The following is a 24,572-nucleotide window of genomic DNA, read 5'->3' as shown; positions in this document are numbered from 1 at the left end:
AATGGGTAATCAAGCAAGTGTATTTTTCAATGCAACGCCCTGAATTAAGACTCCATTCCACCTTCCATGTTCCATGTTTAAAGTAGAGGTTGGGTCAACTTGTGGTTCCTCTTCCTTCCTTACCCTCGTGGATTCTGAGGACATTATCAGACCAGAACCTGTTACTGTTTTTCAAGAGAGGTCTCGTCAGTTGAGGTATAGGACTGTTACTCAAGTCTTAATTCAGTGGCATGGGGAAGGTACTGAGAATGCTACTTGGGAGAATTTGTACTAGCTACAACATCAATTTCCTCACCTTGGGGGCAAGGTGTTTTAATTTAGAGGAGGGTTTTGCTAGGCATAGTTTGTATGTTGTATAATGTGATGTGTTGTATGGTCGTAGTCTGTGATGCAAATACTGTGATGCAGAGGCTGTGATGCAATGCTATGATGCAAAGGCTGTGATGAAGAGTCTATGATGCAACAGTAGCCTATGACTAGTCTAGATAGTGTAATGGCTATGATAGTGTATTAGTAGTATACGTGCCTAAGTTTCCACATGAGAGTGGTACATTAGAGTTGGTTACAACTATGCAAGTCAGTTAAAGTTAGTTATAGACTGATGGGTCATTGACAGTTGTTTTGGTGTTGTATGAGAGGCCAATGAGTTATATAGTGGGTAATCAAGCAAGTTTATTTTTCAATGCAACCCCTTAAATCAAGACTCCATTCCACCTTCGCTGTTTCATGATTAAAGCAAAGGTTGGATCAACATGTGGTGCCTCTTCCTTCCTTGCCCCCTGTGGATTCTGAGGTCATTATCAGACTAGAATCTGTTGGTGTTTTACAAGAGAGGTCTCATAAGTTGAGGCATAGGACTGTTACTCCAGTCTTAATTCTGTGGCAAGGGGAATGTACAGAGAATGTTACTTGGGTGAATTTGTACCAGCTACAAAAAAAAATTCCCCACTTTGTGGGCAAGGTATTTTAATTTGGGGGAGGGGAGGTATTGTTAGGCGTAGTTTGTATGTTGTATTATATGATGTGGTTTATTGCCGTAGTCTGTGATGCAGATGTTGTGATGCAGAGGCTGTGATGCAATGCAATAATGTAGTATTGTGATTCAAAGGCTATGATGCAACGTTGTGATGCAGAGGCTGTGATGCAGTGCTGTGATGTAGAGGTTGTGATGCAATGCGGTGATACAGAGGCTATGATGCAATGCAGAAGCCATGATGCAGCAGTAGCCTATGACTAGTCTGGATAGTGTAATGGCTATGATAGTGTGTTAGTAGTATATGTGCCTAAGTGTCCATATGAGAGTGGTACATTAGAGTTGATTAGGCCTGTGTAAGTCAGTTAAAGTTAGTTAGAGACTGATGGGTCATTGACAGTTGTTTTGGTGTTGTATTAGAGACCAATGAGTTGTATAGTGGGTAATCAAGCAAGTGTATTTTTCAATGCAACCCCCTGAAACAATACTCCATTCCACCTTCCATGTTTCATGTTTGAAGCAAAGGTTGGATCAACATGTGGTGCATCTTCCTTCCTTGCCCCCTGTGGATTCTGAGGGCATTATCGGACCAGAACCAATTGCTGTTTTGCAAGAGAGGTCTCATAAGTTAAGGCATAGGACTGTTACTCAAGTCTTAATTCTATGGCAAGGGAAGGTACTGAGAATGCTACTTTGGTGAATTCGTACCAATTGCAGCAACAATTTCCTCTCTTTGTGAGTAAGGTTTTTTAATTTACAAGTGGTAGGGGGGGGGGGAGGGCATTGTTAGGCATAGTTTGTATGTTGTATAATATGATGGGTTGTATGGTCGTAGTCTGTGATACAGTTGCTGTGATGCAGAGGCTGTGATGTAGTGCAATGATGCAATGCTGTGATGTAGAGGCTATGATGCAGTACTGTGATGCAGAGGCTATGATGTAGTGATGTGATGCAAAGACTATGATGCAGTGCAATGATGCAGAGGCTATGATGCAACAATAGTCTATGACTAGTCTGGATTGTGTAAAGGCTTTTATAGTGTGTTAGTAGTATACGTGCCTAAGTGTCCATATGAAAGTTGTACATTAGAGTTAGTTAGGACTGTGTGAGTCAGTTAGAGTTAGTTAGAGACTGATGGGTCATTGATAATTGTATTGGGGTTGTATAAGAGACCAATGGGTTGTATAGTGGGTAATCAAGCAAGTGTATTTTTCAATGTAACCCCTTGAATCAGGACTCCATTCCACCTTCCATGTTTCATGTTTAAAGCAGAGGTTGGGTCAACATATGGTGCCTCTTCCTTCCTTCCCCCTGTGGATTCTATCAAACCAGAACCTATCATTGTTTTGCAAAAGAGGTCTCATCAGTTGAGGCATAGGACTGTTACTCAAGTCTTAATTCAGTGGCAAGGGAAGGTACTGAGAATGCTACTTTGGAGAATTTGTACCAGCTGTAGCAATAATTTCCTCACCTTATGGGCTAGGTGTTTTAATTTTGGGGAGGAGGGGGGGTATTGTTAGGCAGAGTTTGTATGTTGTACAATATGATGGGTTGTATAGCAGTAGTTTGTGACGATGAGGCTATTATGCAGAGACTGTTATGCAGTGCTGTGATACAGTTCTGTGATGCAGTGCTGCGATGCAAAGGCTATGATGCAATGCTGTGATGTAGAGGCTATAATGCAGCAGTAGCCTATGACTTTTCTGGATAGTGTAATGGTTGTTATAGTGTGTTAATAGTATACGTGCCTAAATGTCCATATGAGAGTGGTACATTAGAGTTGGTTAGGACTGTGCAAGTCAGTTAAAGTTAGTTAGAGACCGATTGGTCATTGATAGTTGTTTTGGTGTTATATAAGAGACCAAAGAGTTGTATAGTGGGTAATCAAGCAAGTATATTTTTCAATGCAACCCCCTGAATCAAGACTCCATTCCACCTTCCATATTTCATGTTTAAACCAGATGTTGGATCAACATGTGGTGCCTCTTCCTTCCTTACCCCCTGTGGATTCTGTGGGCATTATCTGTCCAAAACTTGTTGCTATTTTGCAAGAGAGTTCAAATCAGTTGGGGCATAGGACTGTTACTTAAGTATTAATTCAGTGGCAAGGGGAAGGTACTGAGAATGCTACTTGGGATAATTTGTCCCAGCTACTGCAACAATTTCCTCACCTTGTGGGCAAGGGGTTTTAATTTTTTTTTTTTTTTTGGGAGGGGGGGTATTGTTAGGCATAGTTTATATGTTGTATAATATGATGGGTTGTATGGCAGTAATTTTTGATGCAGAGGCTTTGATGCAGTGCTGTGATGCAAAGGCTATGATGCAACAGTAGTCTTTGACTAGTCTAGATAGTGTAAAGGCTGTGATAGTGTGTTAGTAGTATACATTCCTAAGTGTACATATGAGAGTGGTACGTTAGAGTTGGTTAGGACTATGCAAGTCAGTTAGAATTAGTTAAAGACTGATGGGTCATTGGCAGTTGTTTTGGTGTTGTATACGAGACCAATGAGTTGTATAGTGGGTAATCAAGGAAGTGTATTTTTCAATGCAACCCCCTAAATCAAAACTCCATTCCACCTTCTGCGTGTCATGTTTAAAGCATAGGTTGGGTCAACATGTGGTGCCCCTTCCTATTTTACCCCCATGGATTCTGAGGGCATTATTAGACCAGAACCTATTGCTATTTTGCAAGAGAGGTCTCGTCAGTTCAAGCATAGGACTATTACTCAATTCTTAATTCAATGGCTAGGGGAAGGTACTGAGAATACTACTTGGGAGAATTTGTACCAGCTGTAGCAACAATTTCCTCACCTTGTGGGCAAGGTGTTTTAATTTTGGGGGAGAGGGGTATTGTTAGGCATAGTTTGTATGTTGTATAATATGATGGGTTGTATGGCCGTAGTCTGTGATGCAATGCTGTGATGCTGAGGCTGTGATGCAGTGCTGTGATATAGAGGCTATGATGTAGTGGCTATGATGCAGTACTGTGATACAAAGGGTTTGATGCCGCAGTAGCCTATGACTAATTTGGATAGTGATGGCTATGATAGTGTGTTAGTAGTATACATGTCTAAATGTCCATATGAGAGTGGTACATTAGAGTTGGTTAGGACTGTGCAAGTCCGTTAGAGTTAGTTAGAGACTGATGGATTATTGACAATTGTTTTGGTGTTGTATAAGAGACCAATGAGTTGTATAATGGGTAATCAAGCAAATGTATTTTTCAATGCAACCCCCTGAAGCTAAACTCCTTTCCACCTTCCATGTTTTAGGTTTAAAGCAAACATTGGGTCAACATGTGGTGCCTCTTCCTTCCTTACCCCCGTGGATTCTGAGGGCATTATCAGACTAGAACCTATTGCTGTTTTGCAAGAGAATTCCCATTAGTTGGGGCATAGGACTGTTACTCAAGTCTCAATTCAGTGGCAAGGGTAAGGTACTGAGAATGCTAATTGGGAGAATTTGTACCAACTGCAGCAACAATCTCCTCACCTTGTGGGCAAGGTGTTTTAATTTGGGGGAAGGGAGCGCGGGTATTGTTAGGCATAATTTGTATTTTGTATAATATGATGGGTTGTATGGCAGTAGTTTGTAATGCAGAGGCTATGATGCAGAGGCTGTGATGCAGTGTTGTGATGCAAAGACTATGATGCAGTGCTGTGATGTAGAGGCTATGATGCAGTAGTAGTTTATTACTAGTTTGGATAGTGTAGAGGTTGTGATAATGTGTTAGTTGTATACGTGCCTAAGTGTCCATATGAGAGTGGTACATTAGAGTTGGTTAGGACTGTGCAAGTCAATTAGAGTTAGTTAGAGACTGATGGGTCATTGATTATTGCTTTGGTGTTGTATAAGAGACCAATGAGTTGTATAGTGGCTAATCAAGCATGTATATTTTTCAATGCAACCTCCTGAATCAAGACTCCATTCCATCTTTTATGTTTCATGTTTAAAGTAGAGGTTGGATCAACATGTGGTGCCTCTTCCCAATGCTGTGATGCAGAGGTATGATGCAATGCTGTGATGCAGAAACTATGATGCAGCAGTAGTCTATGATTAGTCTGGATAGTGTAAGAGCTATGATAGTATGTTAGTAGTACGCGTGCCTAAGTGACCATATGAGAGTGGTACATTAGTGTTGGTTAGGACTATGCAAGTCAGTCAGAGTTAGTTCAAGACTGATGGGTCATTAACAATTATTTTGCTGTTGTATAAGAGACCAATGTGTTGTATAGTGGATAATCAAGCAAGTATATTTTTCAATGCAAGCTTTCCCTTTTCTTTTCTCGATCCTTTCGTTTCTATCAATTCTAGAGGCCTAGCTGACCTCGAATCCAGCCACACAATAAATCCATAAATTCAATCCTAACAACGTTATTGTGGTTTGCTTTATTGAATTTGAATTTACGGTGATTGCCGACCTTGATCATGGTAGGCCCATTATTGTGGTCACATATGACACAAGTATGAGGAGAGCAGGTTCGTTTTAAGAAAGACCAGTATAAGCATGGGACTTGTTTGGTGTAAATAAACCTGAAATGCATGAAAGAGGTAATGGAATGGATGTCACCAAGAAAAAAAAAATATATTTAAACAAAAAGAGAATCATTTTTACCCCCCAAAAAAAATTTCTAAAAATTGAGTCATTTATAAGAAAAAGTATGGAAAATAAATCAGATTTCCTTAAAAAATGTTTTCTTAAAAGTAGTCACTTACAAGTAAACGTTTTGTACAAGCTTTAATCAATTTGTAATTTGGAAAGGAGGAATTCTTCCAGTGAGAGAAAGACCAATTCCCACTATTCACCATTCCCCAATCCCCATCCAAAAGATCTATTACGACCGAAGCTGCCCAGCCAGCTTACTAGATCCCCAGAAATTTATTTATTGAACACCTAGAAAAGATTCAGCAAGGCTGGAAATACCAACTTTTTGTCCCATGAACATATCTTAAACAACAGCAAAAAGATGATCCATCATTATCAAGAAACATCAATATAAAATAATACTCAAGAAAGTGCAGATGACACAAATTGTACCAACCAAATTCCTATCTGACATGAATATATGCCTTCTTTGAAAGTATAAGCGCAATAACGGAAAATTAAGGGAAAAAATGGTTATAGAAATGGTACAAAAAGAGAAACACAGATCATAAATTTCTTCAAACAAAACCATCATATCTAAAATTAGAAAACAAACCAAGAATTAAAATCCTTATTGCAGCTAAACCCTTTACAATCAGTTTTTCTTTACCACAAAATTGATATTCACCAAGTACTCAGTTTCTCACTTGCTTTTAGGGTCCAAGAACTTGTGTAGGAGGGCGCATAGGCCAGCCAAGAAGTGGAGGAGATCCTGGTGGGGTTGCATCTCGACTAGGAGAGAAGAGACTCAATTCCACAAATGTCCCCATTGAAGTCCCATCCCTCTCAAAAGTACGAAAAGAAATCGATCCACGCTTTGTTGAGGCATCAGAATTTCTACTGGGACTAATCCGACCACTTTCTTCTTCAAGATGGCTTTGGTTAGCGATAAGAGAAATGGTATCATTGTGATCATCGTCAACCCTTCTCCTAGCCTCTATGTCCTGTATATTTCCCAGGGCCAAAGAATCTGCAACTGGGTAGTACACAAGCATGCATATACACACCCCCGCACAACCAAAAAGAGCAAGAAAAGCCAACAAAACAAGAACTTGAAACAGAATTGGATCTGGTTTAACCAAAACAGATAGACCAAGTAATAGAACCCTTAATGGTAGGAAACTGGAAACAGAGAATATCAACACGTAAACTCTCTTCTGCAAACCCTTATTGATGACCAATTTCAAAATCCGACTTCCAAGCCAAAACAAGTAGGCGGTTAGGATCATGGCAAAAATCCCTAGAAATATAGTACTCAGTAAGGGGTAAGTGCAAATGGTAATATTATCAACTCTTTCCGTCGCAGCAGTAAAATAAGAAGGCAGTTTCCTTTGGGAACTCTTCTCCCTGTTTAACTGAGGTCCAATTAAAATAACAAAGAGCTGAAGAAGGAACATTGGGAGGCAGTAAAGAATAATGTAACCGGCTGTTTTCCCATTCCAACTTCGGCTTAGAATTCCCAATTCCATCTTCTGCAACGGCGCACGAAGGAGAAACACAAGGGTGAGGAAAAGGCAAGGTTCTGCAAACCCTAAATTTGAGACAATATAGCATTTGCAAACCGTTTCCTGCCATTTCAAGTTAATGGCACGCCTCAACAGACTTAACCGAATTACCTCACCAAAACCCCACCAGATTGCAAACAAGATGAATGTAATTCGGATGATCCAAGGACCACTAAAATAACTGAGTTGATTAAAACCTTGACTACGAATACGAGACCGGAAGTAAAATGAGTAAATGATGCACAGTAAACCAAGTAAAATTAACAGAGCCACTAGACAAATTGTCACCACACCGAATGCATCGGCAGAAAATCTCGTCAGGGGCATTACCCGAAGCACAGATTCCACGCATGCTCTCAGCCAGCATGGATACAAAAAATCCTCTTGTAGCGTATGTGTTTCCTTCCTAGAATTAAAGAGAATAATAGAAACAGCTTCCAAAGTAATACCAGAAGATGCTCATTGACCTCAGATTAACCGTAAATACTAAATGACTCAGTATGATAGTTTGGCAACATCTCAACCACATTCAGGAAGTATCTTGCCCGTGTTCATTTGTAAGAAACAAAACCATAAATGTCAATACTTCAACAGTCTTGTTTGGGCTCTACAGTTGATTATCCAACCAAAATACCTACAATGTAGGAACAGAAAACCATGAGTGATAAAGGAACAAGAAAGGAGAGATAAAAATTTACAGGGTCACCATAGAGAAAAGTTTTACTCTGATCAAGACAAGTAAACATCAACCAATTACTAGAATTATTATATTCAAAGAACAAGGAAACAAGTAATTTCAAGCCGTGTAAAAAAACATAAGAAAATCTTCAATCACAGACCTAATTTTCCTCCACCCATTCAGTCAATTTGTTTTATTAATATTCCACAACTTAAAGCAATTCATAGCAAGCAAACAAAAAGAAGAAGAAAATAATATAAAAATAAACCAATCTGCTCTACAACTGTAGCTTAAAATTTTCATGTAGTCAAAGTGAAAGATGGAAGAAAATAGATTTCACCAGAATAAAGAACTGCAGATTCCTTCAAATTTCAAAAGAACCAATGTCACTTCAGCAAGCATCTCACCTTAAACTAACTTGATTCATGTGAAAATCAATAGAAAGTACTACTTTACCAGATAGCATCCAAATAGTCTGAGCACACACAATCTTATGAATATTATACAGAAAATCACAAAGTCAAATGTAAAATACAGAAACACTTGAATAAACCTTCAAAACTATCATTCAACTGCCTTTAGTTTTTACTCTTTCAACTCCACATTATTGTTTTTAAATTGGCGCATATCATCAACCACATTTTTCCTTTTAACCTTTGTCTACTAAACAAGATAATAGAAATTGTGCTCCCTCCCTCCTAGTGATGCTAATAAAGGAGAGTAACGCACTTTGTCCAACACTAAGTTAGTAACTTTTTTTCCAGAGCCCCACAAAACTTCATACAACTCGGTACACTACAAACATGAGGTTGCAATTCAACTGGTCTGAATAAGTTTCTTGCAGGCCAAAAGAACAATAGGTTTGGATCATGTAGTCAGCCTAACTACCTAAGCGCAAGTTCGTAAGGTTTCTAACACAATTTTTCTTTTTCTTTTTAAAAAATAAAAGATCCCACACATCAATTGGTGAGCATTACCAATAATGTGGCTCAAATAAATAACTTTAATTGTTGTCAACAAAATTTATATGCTTTCCCAGCTTTCCCAATCTTATTCCTTCAATAAAGTCAACATTTTTCATCCCTTTCTAGATTGTATTACTTGTTACCTTATCACTCCCAAATTTATCATCACAATCATGCAATAACTTTTTTCCTACTATGGGTGAGCAACAATTATAGTAATCATTTTTTATCAAAAAAATACCAATTCAAATCCAATACTCAAAAGTACTCTTATTAACCATCCCCACCAAAAATACACAAACTTTTATAATCCAATCAAAAGTAAGGACTGTATAAACAAATTTTTAGTGTCATTTAACTAGTTTTCGAACATTAAGATAACAATACCCTTTTCAACAAGAATCAATATGTAAACCACTAAACATGTGCACTTAGTGGGCTTAGTACAATCCACAAAAATTGCAAGCTTTTTAAAAGAACTTTCAACCCACAAACTACATCTACCAAAGAAACTCAAAACTACACATACTTCTAAGATTTAGTATCACCCTCACTTCCATGCATTAATTACACAACTTACCACTCCTTTGAAACCCAACACTAATTTTAGTCACAATTACTACTACTCTTGTTCAAACACTATCAACCTAAACCACAATATTTATTTATTTATTTTTTTTTTACTTCTTAAACTCATCATTATCATCAAGTTCATACCTTCTTCAACACAACCTAACAAAAACAAATTTCCAAAAAAAAAAAATCCATTTTTTTTATTTCACAACTACCAAAAAAAAAAACTCAAATATTTTTCAATTGCTCCACCAAAAAAGAACAAAAAGAACCAAAACCTTCAAATCTAAGCCTTTCATGCACTGAACAAAAATACCAAAAAAAAAAAAAACTTTCAATTACATGCTACAATACCAGCGTTTTGACAGAGATATATAAACAAAAAAAAAATATATATATATATATATATATAATATGGAATTACATCGAGTGAGATATGTGAATATGAAGTGAAAGGAGCGAAAGACAGTACCGAAAGGAGCAAAAGTAGGATCAATGGAGAGCTGAGGAAGCGTGGAATCTTGATCTGGTGAAGTGGAGCGCTGAATCGGAGAGTCGCAGAAGGAGATCAGCGAAACCCTAATTTGCTCTGTGCAAGAGAGAGAGAGAGAGACAGAGAGACAGAGCGAGAGACACACAGACAGAGAGAGAGAGAGGGATGAACGTAGTTAGGGGGAATAGAGAGAGAGAGAGAGAGAAGAGAGAGAGAGGTGAGTGGGACTTTGTTGGTGACAGGCTGTCTCCAGCTGTGAACTTGCCCGAGCCTGTTGCTTCGGAACTGAAGCCTCAAGGTGTTCGTTTGCCTCGGATCCTACGTGGCTCTTCTCCTGGCGGCGTTTACCGCTATTTCTTTTAAAAAAATCAAAAACAAAAACAAAAAAAACATAATCATAATATTAAAAGTAACTACTTTTCATTACTAAATACTCTAATAAACCATTTTCATTTTTTATAAAAATTTATAAATAAATAAATAAATAAAACACACACACACTTTCATTTTATTTTTTACAATTTCAATTTTTCTAACTTTAAAAAATAAAAATTAAACAACTATTTGAATTGATGAGATTGTATTTACTTTGGCGAAATTATGTTGTGTATTACAGCTATTACATTTTTCTCTTGAATAACTAGTGTGTATCTGGATCTTGATTATAAGACAGTTTTATTGCTTATTTTTCATACTATTTGTGGTTTCATCTAAGTCATTTACTTATTTTATTTAGATTTTTACCTTTTTATTTATAGTACTTTTAGTAAAAAAAAAATTCAGTAAAAAAGCTAGATAAGCTATTCTAAAACATAGATGCAAGATGCGCTGTTTATAGAATGTGCAAAAACATTTCCCCTAATCCTGACATATGTAATTTGAGTTGTTGACAATGTGATGAAATCTAAATTCTTCATTTATTCATGAATGGTCGAGATTTAAAGAACTTTATTATGAAGTTGTCTTATGAATTGTAGCAAACCTTAATTTATGTTTGCTCTATTAGGTTGAATTAGAATTCTTTATAAACTATTCATTTTTTTAGACTGATAAATACAATAAGATTTGAATTTAGGGCTTCCGTTCCATGAGAAATATTTTTTTCTTTTTCACCCTCAAGCCAATATATTGATATTTTGATTAAGCAAGATTCAAACTTAAATCCCTTATTTGACTATTAGAAATTTAATTAATTGAACTAATTAGAACTCACTATAAAGCATTCATGGTTAAACAAGTGGTTTAGATTTTATCTTATCAATAATAATTTTAAGTAAACATTATTATTAATTAAATGTAAAACAATTTTAACTAATATTCATATTTATTTAAATGTTCATAATAAAAAAAATGAATTAAATAAATGAGACTTTAGAAACTTTAAAATGGAGTAGAAAGTTTTTTATGGTTCATGGTTAAATAAGTAGTTCAAATTGCCTTTTCATAAAATAAAAAAATAAAAAAATGGTTCAAATTGTGTCACTTTATTTAAGTAGTCTAAATATAATATATACAAAACATTATTAATTAGTATTTATTAAAACATTGATAATGTGGTTAAATCTACATTACTCAATTAGATACGAATGGTTGGGACAGTGGGATTTAAGAGCTTTTATAATGAAGCTGCTCGATCTAACAAGTTTTGGAAGATCTTTCATTCAAAAAAATAAAAGGTATATAGAAGATCTTAATTTGGTGTGTTCTAGTTGTTGGTACAAGTGCAACTTTCATCAACTATCTCAGTCAAAAAATAGGACCCAAAAAGAATGACACATTCGCAAAGTTGTCTGTTCTAAGTTCTAACTACCACAGTTCCAACTATATGTGATTCTTCTTTTTAACATTAGATCTTGGACATGCATGGTTTTACTTATATGATTTTTTTTTTTCTTTTTGGAGAAACATATGGGATCCTTAGTCATAAACTTAAATTACTAATATAAGAGTTAAAATGATTTTATTTGACGTGGTAGTAGTCAGCAATAAGAATTGAGAAATGAAAAAATGGGTAGTAGAATTTTGATAAAATTGCAAAATACTAAAATGTTAAACTGTGAGGAGGTGTATTATAATGGGGGTTTGATTAATTAACTAGTGCAGATTTGCAATAAAGGTGGTTAAAAAGTTATGAGTTTATTAGGTAGAGGGGCACCTTCACAAGTCACAATGGTGTGAGTTGTCTTAAAACATAAATAAAAGATAAGGAATTTGAAAAAAAAAATCACATAATAATATAAGATGGGAAAACATAAGATGTTATAGCCAGTCAATAAATATATGTTGGTTCTCAAAAAATATATATATATATATATATGTTTATTAATTCAAATATCAAAAAAGTTAACATACTTTTGGTTACATTCACATGTCAATATTGATTCTAGAAATGTATTATGTTAAGATATAATACGAACAAAAAAAAAAATCCTAAGTCAACTCGTTCCATTCATCAAAACCAATCCATCACCCATCTAATATCCAAAAAATTAAAATAAAATAAAAAGTCTTAATCAAAGAGCTCTTTGCTACATGAGATTCTTAATTAATTTCCAATAGCTGTAAAGGGTGTTATATATTTTTAAAGTGGTTAGGGCTATAAATAAACCAAGCCATTCATAAACAGTTCAGGCTTGGTTCGATAAAAAGCTCGTTCATGTTTGTTTGTTTATAAACAAGTTAAACTTAAGTTTTAGTTTTAGGCTTGTTTAATAAACAAGCCAAGCCTGAGTAGAAAATATTGTTCATGAACAAGCTCGTGAACACTAAGGCTCGATACAAAAGTAACAAAACAAGTTGGGCCTAGGCTTATTTATGAGTTTGGTAATAAAATTGATATGAGCTCGACATATAAACTCATATCCTTCTAAAACTTTAATTAATTACAAGTTGATATAGGCTAGATAATAAACTTGATATAGATTTGATAATATACTTGTGTTAGATCTCAAGCTCAAAAACATGATATTAAGCTTGATATAGAGCTCGAGTTTGGCTTGATTAATGAACCAAGTCAAGCCAAGCCAAGCCAAGCTCAAGCTTTTATACTTTATGACAAGCTCAAGCTTAAACATTATTTGTAGGCTCGTATCAAGCTCAAGCCAAGCTTGAACATTCCACTTTTGCTATCGAGCCGAGCTTGAACATTCACTACTCGACAAAACTTGGCTCGTTTACAGCCCTAAAAGTGGTTATTCATAAATTGAACAATTAACAATTAATGAACAAGTCAATCTTGGAGAAAATCTTATTCATATTCATTTATTTTTAAAATGTGTTAAACCCAAACTTATGTTTAGGTTCAATTATCAAATGAATTAAGCTCAAATATAATAATGTAATCATCATTAAATTCACAAGTATAAAATAAGATTTAAGTATATATAATATTATGTGTTAAAATGTATATATGTATAGAAATATATTTATATAGATTTGATATTAGATTGTTTAAGTTTATAAATAAGTTTATAAAATATCAAATGATTATGTAATTTATTGTGATTATAATTAAAAATTAATTTTGTAAATTTTTAACAATATAAGGGTGATGAATCTAATTTTTATAAGATTATAAAACAAAAATCATTCTATATAATTATTTCAATAGTATAATTTCAAAATTAATCTAGTTATTAACTATTGCTGCATATATTTTTAAATAGGTAAATAAATTTAGTCGTGATGTTTGCTATTGGTAAGAAAATGAAAAAAAAAAAAAAATATATATATATATATATATAATTAGGCTTCGTAATAAAGTCAATCTCAACTTATAATCGAAACAAAATAAAATGAACAAATCCTAAACTTTTAATACTTGATTTGTTTACAACCATAATCTTCTAAATGTTCTTCTCCCACTAATTTTACATTGAAATTAAAGAACTTAATTGAAAACAAGGAAAAATAATGAATCTTCTAGAGCATGTGCATTTAATCAAATACTTTATTCTTATTGATTACATAGGATTTACCCTAACCAAAATTATGAGCATTATCAAATGGATATCCATTCAACAACTGTACCTTGTTAATGGAATCATCTATAATTAATAATGAAATTGAACTTGCCTTTACATGAAAAGCAATTAAATCATTCATACAAAGCATGTAGAGAATTGTTTGAGATTATAATCATGCAACCCATATATGCTTTTGTTGAACACATTGATTAGGTGGATAATAGAGTTCTTACTTCTTACAACTTTTATTTTTATTTTTATTTTTTGTCAATTTTGAAATTGGCTTCAATCATTTTAGGCTTGAAGCAAGGTAAAATGATACTTCCCTTTAACTTCAATTAAATGTACATGAAAAGCAGGATTCAGCTCATATATTTGTTGCACAAAATGTGAATTTAATGGGTAAAAATACTAGTAACTGGATTAGGTATGGCATGATGAAATAAAAGACTAAATTGAAATGTTCTCAAAGCCAGCAAAATGACCATTATATCAAAGCCAATCTTTCAAATATGGTACAATAATAATCAACAACTTTCGGCAAAGTTAATAAAATTGGAAGTCCTTTCTTCTTGAAAAAATAATGATGAATAGACAGCTTATCCTATCAAAGCTCTAAGGTGATGGGTCTCGGTAATGGGGGGAAAAGTCTAATTGTTCCTTGGTTAATACTATATACTATATTTGGAATTTAAAATCAAAGAACCTCATGAATAATTATTACTATAAATTAGTTGACACAAATATTAACAGTTCACATATCTGTGTCTTGAGAGTTTTACTTTAGTAAAGGTGTATGTGTGTGTTATGAAATTGGAATAACATTTTAAAGCATTTTCATAAATGTCATTAAGAGAAAAATACTTGTGTTGTTCATATTGTACACCTACAAGAAGCATTTTATTTTATTGTTTTTCTTTAAAAGAACAAGGACTTTAAAAGGATATTTAGTTTAAGGTAAATTGTCACTAATGCATTGAGGAATAATAGGAATTTTTTTTTAAGAAATTGTGATTTCCTCTTTGAAGGAATACATGGGTTGTTGGTAATCAGTTTCAACATTTAGTTTTGCTCTGTTTTTTGTGCATAAGGAGCTTATAGTAAGGATGACAATCGAACGTATATGAGATAAAATTCTTTTCTCCACTCTTCGAATACTTCCATAACAAAGAAAATTCTCTCCAAAATAATTCTATAACACAATGAACCAGTAAAGAATGAGTACAACTAAGAGAAGTATTTTAGAAGGATAGATAATTTAAGATAAAACGTCACCATAATGCATCTAGGACTAAAGGTAAAGTTTTTGGTGAAATTTGTTCCTCACCTCACAAAATGGGTTCATAGATAAAATTGGTAGGTGATGGGTTCCAAAATCTAGTAATATTTTTTTTTTTAGGCCTAGAAAACTTTGAGATGGCCCACTTGTTCATTAGAGTTAGGCTCAAAGCCTCCAAGTTTTTAGCAAAAATGGGCCAACATTGATTACTAGGCCCATATCAAATACAGACTAAAAGAAGAAGACAGACTAATCTCAAGTCCTGTCCAAAAAGACATGACCAATCCAGACCGAAAGAAGAAAACAGAGGGACCAGCATCAGAAGTCAGAACAATCCTGTTTGCTCCACATTTGCCACGTGGCATATTGTCCCCTCATTCTCTCTCCTCTTTATGCTTTCTGTTGAAGCAAGCAGGCAGAGATCCCTCTCTCTCTCTCTCTCTCTCTCAAGCCGTGTATCTTTCTCTGCAAAACAGAGCTCCTCTGTTTTTTACTCTGTCTCATAAGTTCATTCTGAGTTAAGACTAGGCTCTGTTCCAACGCATATATCCGTTGGATTTTCGACTTTCTAGGATCACCCAGATCCGAAATTCTCTCGCTCTTGTTTTTCCCTTCTCTCTATCTCTTTGTTTTTTTCTCTCTAGAATCTCTATCTTTTTTGTCTGTGATAACTTACATTCCGTATCCAAAAAGGCAAGAAATCAAAGCATTATTCGAAAAAATCTGAAATCCATTGTGTTTAGCACATTTTCTGGTTAGTCTGTCTTGCTTGGCTTTACTTGGCCTTAAACGAGTTGATAGCACCAAATGCATGTTACATTTGGTTATTCAAAGTTCTGTATTTTCCTTCTGTGAATGTTTTTGGATTCACAGGTCTCACTGTGGCTCCCCCTGTTTGGGGGGCTTTTTGTGATTTGGGTTCTTGTGGATTTTTGAATTCGGCTTTTGGGTATTCTTAATTTACGTCAAAGATATTAACTTTATCGATTATTTCCCTCATTGGGTTGTATTTGATTTAGTTTTCTTGATTTGGAGATCTGGGTTGTTGTACATTTTCAGCATAGGCTGTTTGGCTCTCTCTCATTACCATTGATGTTGGTTTTGTTTGATTTGAGGATCTAGGCTATTTCTATTTAGCGTTGGTTATAGGAATATTGAGTTGCACCCCTATCGATATTGGGCTAGTTAGGAGAGAAATATATCAATTGGAGAAGTGTGTAGTGAAATAGTATATATTGGAGCATTCTGTGTAAATAGAGGGAAGTTGGTTGGATTTGAGGCTCAGTACCACTAGAATTGCGTCAAGAAAAGTTACATTTGTTGTTGGGAATTACTATATTCGAGGACTAGGATAGCTTTCTGATTAGGAACATTAGGGGACTGTGAAGTGGAAAAATGGGGTGCATTTGCTCAAAAGGGTTTTTTCCTCATGAATATATAGCTGAGAATCATGTGAGAGAGAAAATATTGAAAACAAAAAAAGCTACAAAGCGGTTAGGACCGACCATGAGTAGAGACGAAGCTGTGGTGGAGGTTGATAGTATTGGAAGTGATTTCACTACACGGTTGATAACCAATCCGTCCGGAGAAATTCCGGGTTCTACTCCCGTTTTGTGGAATGAAGGGGAGAAGAAGGTGGTGGTTAAGGAGAAACTGGGGAGACAACAACTTCAAAGGCGGTTGACAATGGATTTTGGGGTGAGTGGAGCACAATTACAGCCTAGGTTATCTAGGATAGGTAGTTTGCCCCATGGGGAAAGAGGAGCACAAGTTATTGCTGGATGGCCTTCCTGGTTGACTGCAGTTGCAGGAGAAGCTATTAACGGGTGGGTGCCTCGAAAGGCCGACTCATTTGAGAAGTTGGACAAGGTCAGCTAACTATTTCTACATCTGTATATATGAAATTATGATAGCTCAATTACTGTATTGTTTCTTTTGTTGACTCCCATGCAAGTGGTAGTGAAGTGTATGAAACTCATATATCATTGTCAAGCCTGATTTTTATCACTCAATTTCATGTACTTGTATACTTACGGTTCTAATCTATTACTTCATCTTCATTATAGATTGTGTACAAAGAGAGAGCCTTCTATGAGGTTTTCTATTATATAAGAAACTTTGAAATTTATTGCTCTTAAGTGTATGTCAATATTGCTTTGCTTTTATATTATACAATTTGTCAGTATCTAAGGTATCACAATTGACAAACTGAAGAACAACTTTCCCGCTTCATAGGGTTTGATTTTTCATTTTGGTTTAATTAAAATGTCAGATATAATATACTTATAAAAAAAAAATGTCAGATATAATATGGTGGAGTTCTAACTCTGTGATGAGAATATAGTCAATGATTTGTTTGAACAAGAAGCTGTTAGGTTTCTCATGGAAGCAAGTTTTAGGGTGCAAGTCAAGTTGATTAAGTTCAAAACAAAGTGGGTAAGTGTGTGTACATGCGTGTAAATGAACTGTTTGTGTATATAGTTTAAATTGGTACAGTGATTTAAAGGCATTTACATTTCGATATGTCAGTAAAGGAAGCCCATTTGGGCCGTTTTATAAAGGGAAGGATGCACTGTGTTAGTTATGTGGAACCTAGATTACAAGAGGAAAATTTTCAGATTGTCAGGTAGCACTTAATACCACGTTCTATTACTTGGAGATTTAAACTGGATAATAAGGTGTTCACTTGTTTGCAAACTTGGTTAGAAGCCTTTACGATCTACTTAGGTGACTTGATTAGAAGTTTAGCTAATAATTTATCTAGGGAATTGTAACTTATATTTGGAATTGGTACCACTGTCAAGTACTTTTTTATTATTTATCTCATCGAGTAGAAAAGTTAATTTTGCATCTCTTTAAATTAGAATCAGGTACGTCTGTCTAATTGTGTAGAAAATTACACAAGTGAATCATGGATTGCAGTGCTAATCTGGTATAGTTAGGTGCTAGATTAAACTCATGTCCCTCGTCAAACAGTTGCCTTCACCAAAAAGGGGGGTTATTTTGATAAAGAAGATACGATATCCAACTAGTTTAATACAATGTTTGAATTTTCTGCCTCTTGATGTCTATTATGTTTGCTAATCTCCTTGCATGCTATTTTGGGCAAACACCCCATGTTTATGGCTTATTTTCTTTTCTTTATAATGATGTGTCTCGTCAATAATGCAGATTGGACAAGGAACTTACAGCAGTGTGTACAGGGCTCGTGATCTTGAAACAAACAGATTAGTTGCATTGAAAAAGGTGCGATTTGCTAATATGGATCCGGAAAGTGTACGTTTTATGGCAAGAGAAATTATTATATTGCGTAGGCTTGATCACCCAAATGTGATGAAGCTTGAAGGTCTGATTACTTCGAGGGTGTCTGGAAGCTTATACCTTATATTTGAATATATGGAGCATGATCTTGCAGGACTTGCAGCAACAACTGAGATCAAATTCACTGAAGCACAGGTACCTTGTTTGTTATGCTAATCAAATGGATATGGACCATGAAAGCTTGATGATAATAATGTAATATTTGTCAGAGTCAAGCATACTGTGATGCATTTTTTTGTTCCTTTTTTTTGATTTTTCGGTCTTTGATAAGCCAGTTGAGTATTCACATGAACAATTCCATAATCTTGAGAATATTTTTCATTTGTTTTGAAAATATCATGTTTGTTTAATATTGCCTCAAATTTTTATGTGGACTTAGTTACCAAGAGCCTTGTAGCTCAACTAGCACTTCTTGGTGTTACCAATAGAGATGTACAGGGTTCAAATCCCCCTCCCCCAACTATTAAATGAAAAAAATGTTATGTAGACATAGTTATCTATTTGGCTTTTCTTGTTGTGGAAGGTAAGTTGACTTAGTTATCTACTTAACACATGGAAGTATGGGTGTACCTTTTGCCAATCTGGAAAAGGATTTGAAGTTTCTCCAAGCTATCTTCCGATTCTTCCGAATGAACCTGATTGATATTTGACTTTTTCTGCTAATAGTATCATGTGCCAATTCTATTAAACTAGTTCCAAAAAATGGTTCTATGCATTAATTTGTCTTGTGTCTGGTGCATTCCTACTTGCTTAAAACCAGATTTAATAAACTATTGAATGAAGATATTAGTGAAAATAAACAAAGCCCTTGTTACTCCATTTGTCTCTTTTGTTTGTCCAGTTTAGAAATTTTTAAGGAACATCATCTAATGCTTTGTTTCTCAAAGAAAAATATATAAGTTTTCAATGTTGCCCATATAAACTTTCAAGAATTTAAACCCGAGTAAAACAAAGGGTAAGGGTATATTGAAAGTCAGTAAATAAATGATCATTGACTTTTAAAATTGGTCAAGTATTTTGATTACCTTATGTTATAAAGAAAAAATGGAGTTCGTATTTAGTGACAACAAAAAATGGAATACTAGACAAATAAAATGGCATGAAGGGAGTACTTTTTTGTTTTTGGGTGTGTGTATGTGGAAATATCCTTTTTTTAATGACAACCTGGCTGTACATGCCTCTGTGAGTTCTTTTCATGTGTTGACTGTCACAATAATACATTCTCATTTTGGCAATTATTTATTTCTTTTTCCCTATTTTTCACAACTGAAGCAAGACTTGTTTTTATTTCTGTGGTTTGTATATTCTTATATTGAAATTTACACTTCGGGCCTGCAGATCAAATGCTTTATGCAACAACTACTTTGTGGACTTGACCATTGTCATAGTCATGGTATTTTGCATCGTGATATCAAGGGATCAAATCTTCTGATTGACCAAAATGGAAATCTAAAGATCGGTGATTTTGGATTAGCAACATTTTTTAATCAGAAGCAGCCTCTAACAAGTCGGGTGGTAACTTTATGGTACCGACCGCCTGAGCTTTTGCTTGGCGCTACAAACTATGGAGTTTCTGTGGATTTGTGGAGTACTGGTTGCATTCTTGCAGAATTATTTGCTGGGAAGCCTATCATGCCAGGGAGAACAGAGGTACTTTTTTTTATCTTTCTTTTGGATATTGAGAAATATGCAAGTGCTTTACACTGAAATAGATGTACTGAATCTCTTCCATATCAAGAGAAGCAACCTTAGGAGGTTTGCTTTACTTTAAGGTGGTACGATTTTGGTGTTTAAATGTGCCAGGAAACGTGGAAAGGGGCTTTTAGATGATGCACGCCAGGAGAGTATTAGGAAATGGTATCCACATAGCATTCAACCACCTCATGGAGGGCTTTTAGATGATGCACGCCAGGAAAGTGTTAGGAAATGGTATCCACGTAGCATTCAAGCACAAGCCAATGGAGGGTTTACTTTGTGTTGATGTTCAAACTGATGGAAAGATCAATTGTTTTCTTTGAAATTCATCCCATTCATTTCCTTTAAGATAAAAGTGATTAATTACCCATATTAATCAACATTTGGTTGTTTCTATTATGAATGTGTAATAGATCCTCATCTGTACTGCTTAGGGTCACCGTCTAGTTTCAGGGACATGCAAGTACCTATTAATGGTGGTAAAATAATATTCACCCATGCATTTTTCATGACACACTCATTTAGTTTCACATCGAATAAAAGAATCTGAGCTTACCATGCAAGGCTTCTTTCATTAGATCATCTAAGTTCCATGGTTTTATGCAATATATTGTGTATTACATGCAATTATCAGCTGGTGGGTCTCAATGTTTTATGTCATGCCTAACAGGACATCAATATCTAACTTAACAGAAGGGGGAAAAAGAAACCCTTGGCATGGATATCTACCAACCTTCATCTATGGAACTGTTTGTTTCTCTTATTTGTTTTGGCGTCATGATGATATTACTTATCGTTCATAGGTTGAGCAACTACATAAGATCTTCAAACTCTGTGGTTCACCTTCTGAAGAGTACTGGAAGAAATCAAAACTGCCACATGCGACCATCTTCAAGCCTCAACATCCTTACAAGCGTATTGTTGCTGAGACATTCAAGGACTTCCCTACGTCAGCATTGGCCCTCTTGGAGGTCCTTCTTGCAATAGAACCCGAGGGCCGTGGAACAGCATCTTCTGCACTGCAGAGTGAGGTATATATGATTTTTCTGGTGCTCTCAAAATCAGGTTGTGTATTTTCATTAGGTAAAGCTTTTCCTGTTGTGAGCCTTCTTGTGAGTTAATACTCTCTATGCTTTCTCCAAGAATGACTTCACTGGAACCCTTTCACACGTTGACTTGAATGGCAGTTTAACTTATCACCATTCAGATCCTTTTTAGTTCAAAGTATCCTTGATATTTTGTTTGAGAATTTATGGTATGCTTTCTGACCATAATTATGCTCTATTTGGGATTGTCCTGCATTCTTTCCAGCCATAATTGGAATGCTTAGCAGAAGTTAATTATGACAAAGGTGATTGTTGCAACATTCATCATGTGCTCCCATCCAGGAGTTCATTTGTTGCAAGTTCATGGGATCCTGATCTTACTTTTTAATTGTTCCTTTATTATCCTTACTGGTTGCTCATTTTAATTTTTTATTTTTCATTTAGTATGAATACTGGAAGTTTGGAATTTTGTGATAACCTTATTTATGATTCCATTCTGCTGATTCTGGCAGTTAAATAATCTTGAGTTTTCTTTTACAGTTCTTCACAACAAGGCCTCTTCCCTGTGATCCTTCAACTTTGCCCAAGTATGCACCAAGTAAGGAGTTTGATGTCAGGCTTCGAGACGAGGAAGCTAGAAGGTTGGTCACTTCTTGATAGTATATTATCTAATTCAATTTAAACCCTTTTTTTTCTTAAGATCTGGTGCAGCGTTTCTATAGGACTGTAAGACAAATGCAGTGATGGCCACCCTTATTTTGCTTCTCATATTAATTTGGGTAAATTGAAATCTTCTGTAGAAAGTAGTGTTAATAAGGTTAGATTTAAAAAAAAAATGATTCCTCAGTGCATTAATTAAGCCCATCATAAAATTAGCCATAAAAGGTTGTCTTTTTTGTTTGAATAATTAATCTTGAAGATTTATTTTTTGCTTGCTTACACTTACACTACCCTTTTGCCCATTTGACAACCAGGCGAAAAGCAGATGGTGGTGTAGGGCGTGAACATGAATCAACTAGAAGTGGTTTAAGAGAATCCAAAGCCATGCCTGCACCAGATGCCAATGCTGAGTTACAGGCATCCATACAGGTATTCTTGTAAATTCTATATGTATTATACATTACATTTATATATATATACATGACTTCTATGGCTCTATGTGTATATACATTTGTATAAAAATTATGAAAGTCATATAAATTAAATTTTAATGATTCTGTTATTGCATAATACAGAAGAGACTAGTGCTGCCTAACCCTAAAAGTGCCAGCGAGAAGTATAATACAGAAGAGGATGGTGGCTCTGGCTTTCCTATTGAACCTCCCAAAAGAACAGCACTAAATGTCTCCCATTCTGGCCAGTCAATGCACCCAGCTGCGTTCAGATCTTCACACAATATGAATGAGAATGACCAGGAGGCTACTACAGTTCCCGGCCAAGCTCTTGGTTGTTCAAATGGTGCAGAATTGAGAAGTCAGAGATCTTGTACACGTGGTGAAGAAGCAAGTCAAGGTGATTCACTGTTAAATAGAGGTGGAGAAACTACTGTGGATTCACACTGGCCGGATGAAGATTTTAATGTTAGCTATAAACATCTGGATGATAGTGAGGTCTCTGAAAAGAGTCAGTGGTCCCACCATTTGCTGGATAGGCCAACAAAGTCTTTGTATAAGAAAGATCAACGCTCATCTGGAAAGCTGTCCGGAATGGTAGAATCAATTTATCTTCTACTCTTACTAGATTTCTTTTATTCTTTCACTTATGAAAATAAAAAGTTATCTTCTAGTTTATCATTTGACCGAAATTCAAAGAAAAATGCCTCAGCAAACCACCTAATGGCATTTTTCCATGAGTTTGCACATGGATGTCTACCTAGTCTAGATACACAATCAATTTTAAGTGAAAATAAATGATGAATTAAAGTAGACAAGCATGTTAGGCAAAGTAAAGACAAGAATGGAACTTATCATGTTTCTTTGTGGTTTGTCTTGATACAATGACCTTTAATTTATGGTTTTCAAATTGAAACCCAAAACCTTGGGATTCAAACATTTCTTTGTTGGCAAAGCAAGAAAGTTTAATTGTAAATTTTTATTTATCTTAAATCTGTAGCTATATGGCTTGAAAACAGTTGCCTTTGCAGATTACATGGTGGTTACCCATCATATCATTCAATATGACACTGGAGTTTTCCCCTAATCCCTTTTTGTTTGTGATGTCAGGGTTATAATGCCAAAAAGAATAGGATCCAATACTCTGGACCATTGATGCCTCTAGGAGGAAACCTTGATGAGATGCTCAAGGAGCATGAGAGACAAATCCAACATGCTGTCCGCAAGGCTCGTTTGGACAAGACAAAGAGCAAGAAAACCTCTAGTGAAAATGGACAAACTGAATCACTACTTTATGCTGGAAGCAATGGCAAGTGACTGTTGAAATTTATGCTGCCTTGATTTGGATGCAGAAGCTCCCACAGAGTTGCATAATTCTCATTTAGGAAGAAGTATTCCTTTTGGGAATTTGACAAGTCTCAATACGTGGAGATAAATCAGCATTCGTGGAGCTTCTTTGGTTTCATCGCTATCAAAGGTACGGTATAAAGTTCTAACTACCAAAGTTCTTTATATGATTCAAAAGGTGGATAACACTGAAGTGAATGGAATCCATGACCATTGACTGATAATATGTTTGGTATGAAGGCTTCTGAGATTGACACACCTGCTAATTATTTCATTACAAGACCGTGAGAAGGTCTTTTTGGCGTTCAATTGCTGGAGATATGCTTTGTACAGCTGAATTACTTTAACCTCATTCTATGTAAAGGCCAAGTTTTTGTCTCGGATTTGATGATTTTTATCAGCACTGGCCACCATTCATTCAAAATTACTGTAGGATAGAATTTCTTGCTCCAAATCCATCAAATATTATCTCTTCTTCTTCTTCTTCTTCTTCTTCTTCTTTTTTTTTTTTTTTTTTTTAAAGTTTCTTTCTGGCTTGCTAGACAGTTACAACTTACAACAATACTATGGGATAGATTGTCGAAGAAAATAACAGGAGAGGTCAATATTTATAGCATCAATATTAACTTGTATCTGATTAGGTGTCTTAGATGTTTCCTCATAGTTATGCAGTCATCAATCTGTGGTGTATTAAACCACTTACCTCTCCTTATACAATAAATAAAAACTGGATTTCTGGAGCACCAGGCCTTCTGGTTGGGTTATGTGCAATTTGAAGCAAATTTTGCTCAGGGTATATGTGATGTGATATCACTAATTTTCTCCTGTGCATTTATTTTCGAATTGGAGTTGTTGTGGGGTAAAAATCATGGAAATAAAATCTCAGGGAACTTTTCTCTTTGAACAATAACCGTTAATCTGATATAAATCAATGACCAGAACTTGACTTGCCTAAATAGATCTTGCATCATGAT

General features: G+C 35.2%; 2 protein-coding genes across 2 annotated transcripts; one reads left to right on the top strand and one right to left on the bottom strand.

Moving 5' to 3' along the window:
* Nucleotides 1–6,071: 6,071 nt before the first annotated feature.
* LOC115977590 lies at nucleotides 6,072–10,025 on the bottom strand. Its single transcript, XM_031099519.1, has 2 exons — nucleotides 9,813–10,025; nucleotides 6,072–7,757 (listed from the first exon to the last, which is right to left on the bottom strand). Exon 2 carries the CDS (start codon nucleotides 7,448–7,450, stop codon nucleotides 6,272–6,274), a length of 1,179 nt encoding a protein of 392 aa, XP_030955379.1. The 5' UTR covers nucleotides 7,451–7,757; nucleotides 9,813–10,025; the 3' UTR covers nucleotides 6,072–6,271.
* Nucleotides 10,026–15,489: 5,464 nt separating this feature from the next.
* LOC115977589 (probable serine/threonine-protein kinase At1g09600) lies at nucleotides 15,490–24,338 on the top strand. The gene is made up of 8 exons (XM_031099517.1): nucleotides 15,490–16,946; nucleotides 18,249–18,533; nucleotides 19,737–20,048; nucleotides 20,897–21,124; nucleotides 21,680–21,780; nucleotides 22,114–22,228; nucleotides 22,375–22,848; nucleotides 23,362–24,338. The coding sequence occupies exons 1-8, from the start codon at nucleotides 16,473–16,475 to the stop codon at nucleotides 23,566–23,568; spliced, it is 2,196 nt and encodes a 731-aa protein (XP_030955377.1). The 5' UTR covers nucleotides 15,490–16,472; the 3' UTR covers nucleotides 23,569–24,338.
* Nucleotides 24,339–24,572: the final 234 nt, after the last annotated feature.

Source organism: Quercus lobata, chromosome 2 (assembly GCF_001633185.2).
Source record: "Quercus lobata isolate SW786 chromosome 2, ValleyOak3.0 Primary Assembly, whole genome shotgun sequence".
Lineage (NCBI taxonomy): Eukaryota > Viridiplantae > Streptophyta > Magnoliopsida > Fagales > Fagaceae > Quercus > Quercus lobata.
This window is presented reverse-complemented; position numbering and strand designations above follow the sequence as displayed.

Excerpts from the sequence above, each read along its gene's own strand:
- LOC115977590 (XM_031099519.1), bottom strand. The coding sequence starts at position 7,450 with ATGCCCCTGACGAGATTTTCTGCCGATGCATTCGGTGTGGTGACAATT.
- LOC115977589 (XM_031099517.1), top strand. The coding sequence starts at position 16,473 with ATGGGGTGCATTTGCTCAAAAGGGTTTTTTCCTCATGAATATATAGCT. Across the intron at positions 16,947-18,248 it reads CATTTGAGAAGTTGGACAAG|ATTGGACAAGGAACTTACAG; the intron begins GTCAGCTAACTA and ends TCAATAATGCAG. Across the intron at positions 22,849-23,361 it reads CTGGAAAGCTGTCCGGAATG|GGTTATAATGCCAAAAAGAA; the intron begins GTAGAATCAATT and ends TTGTGATGTCAG.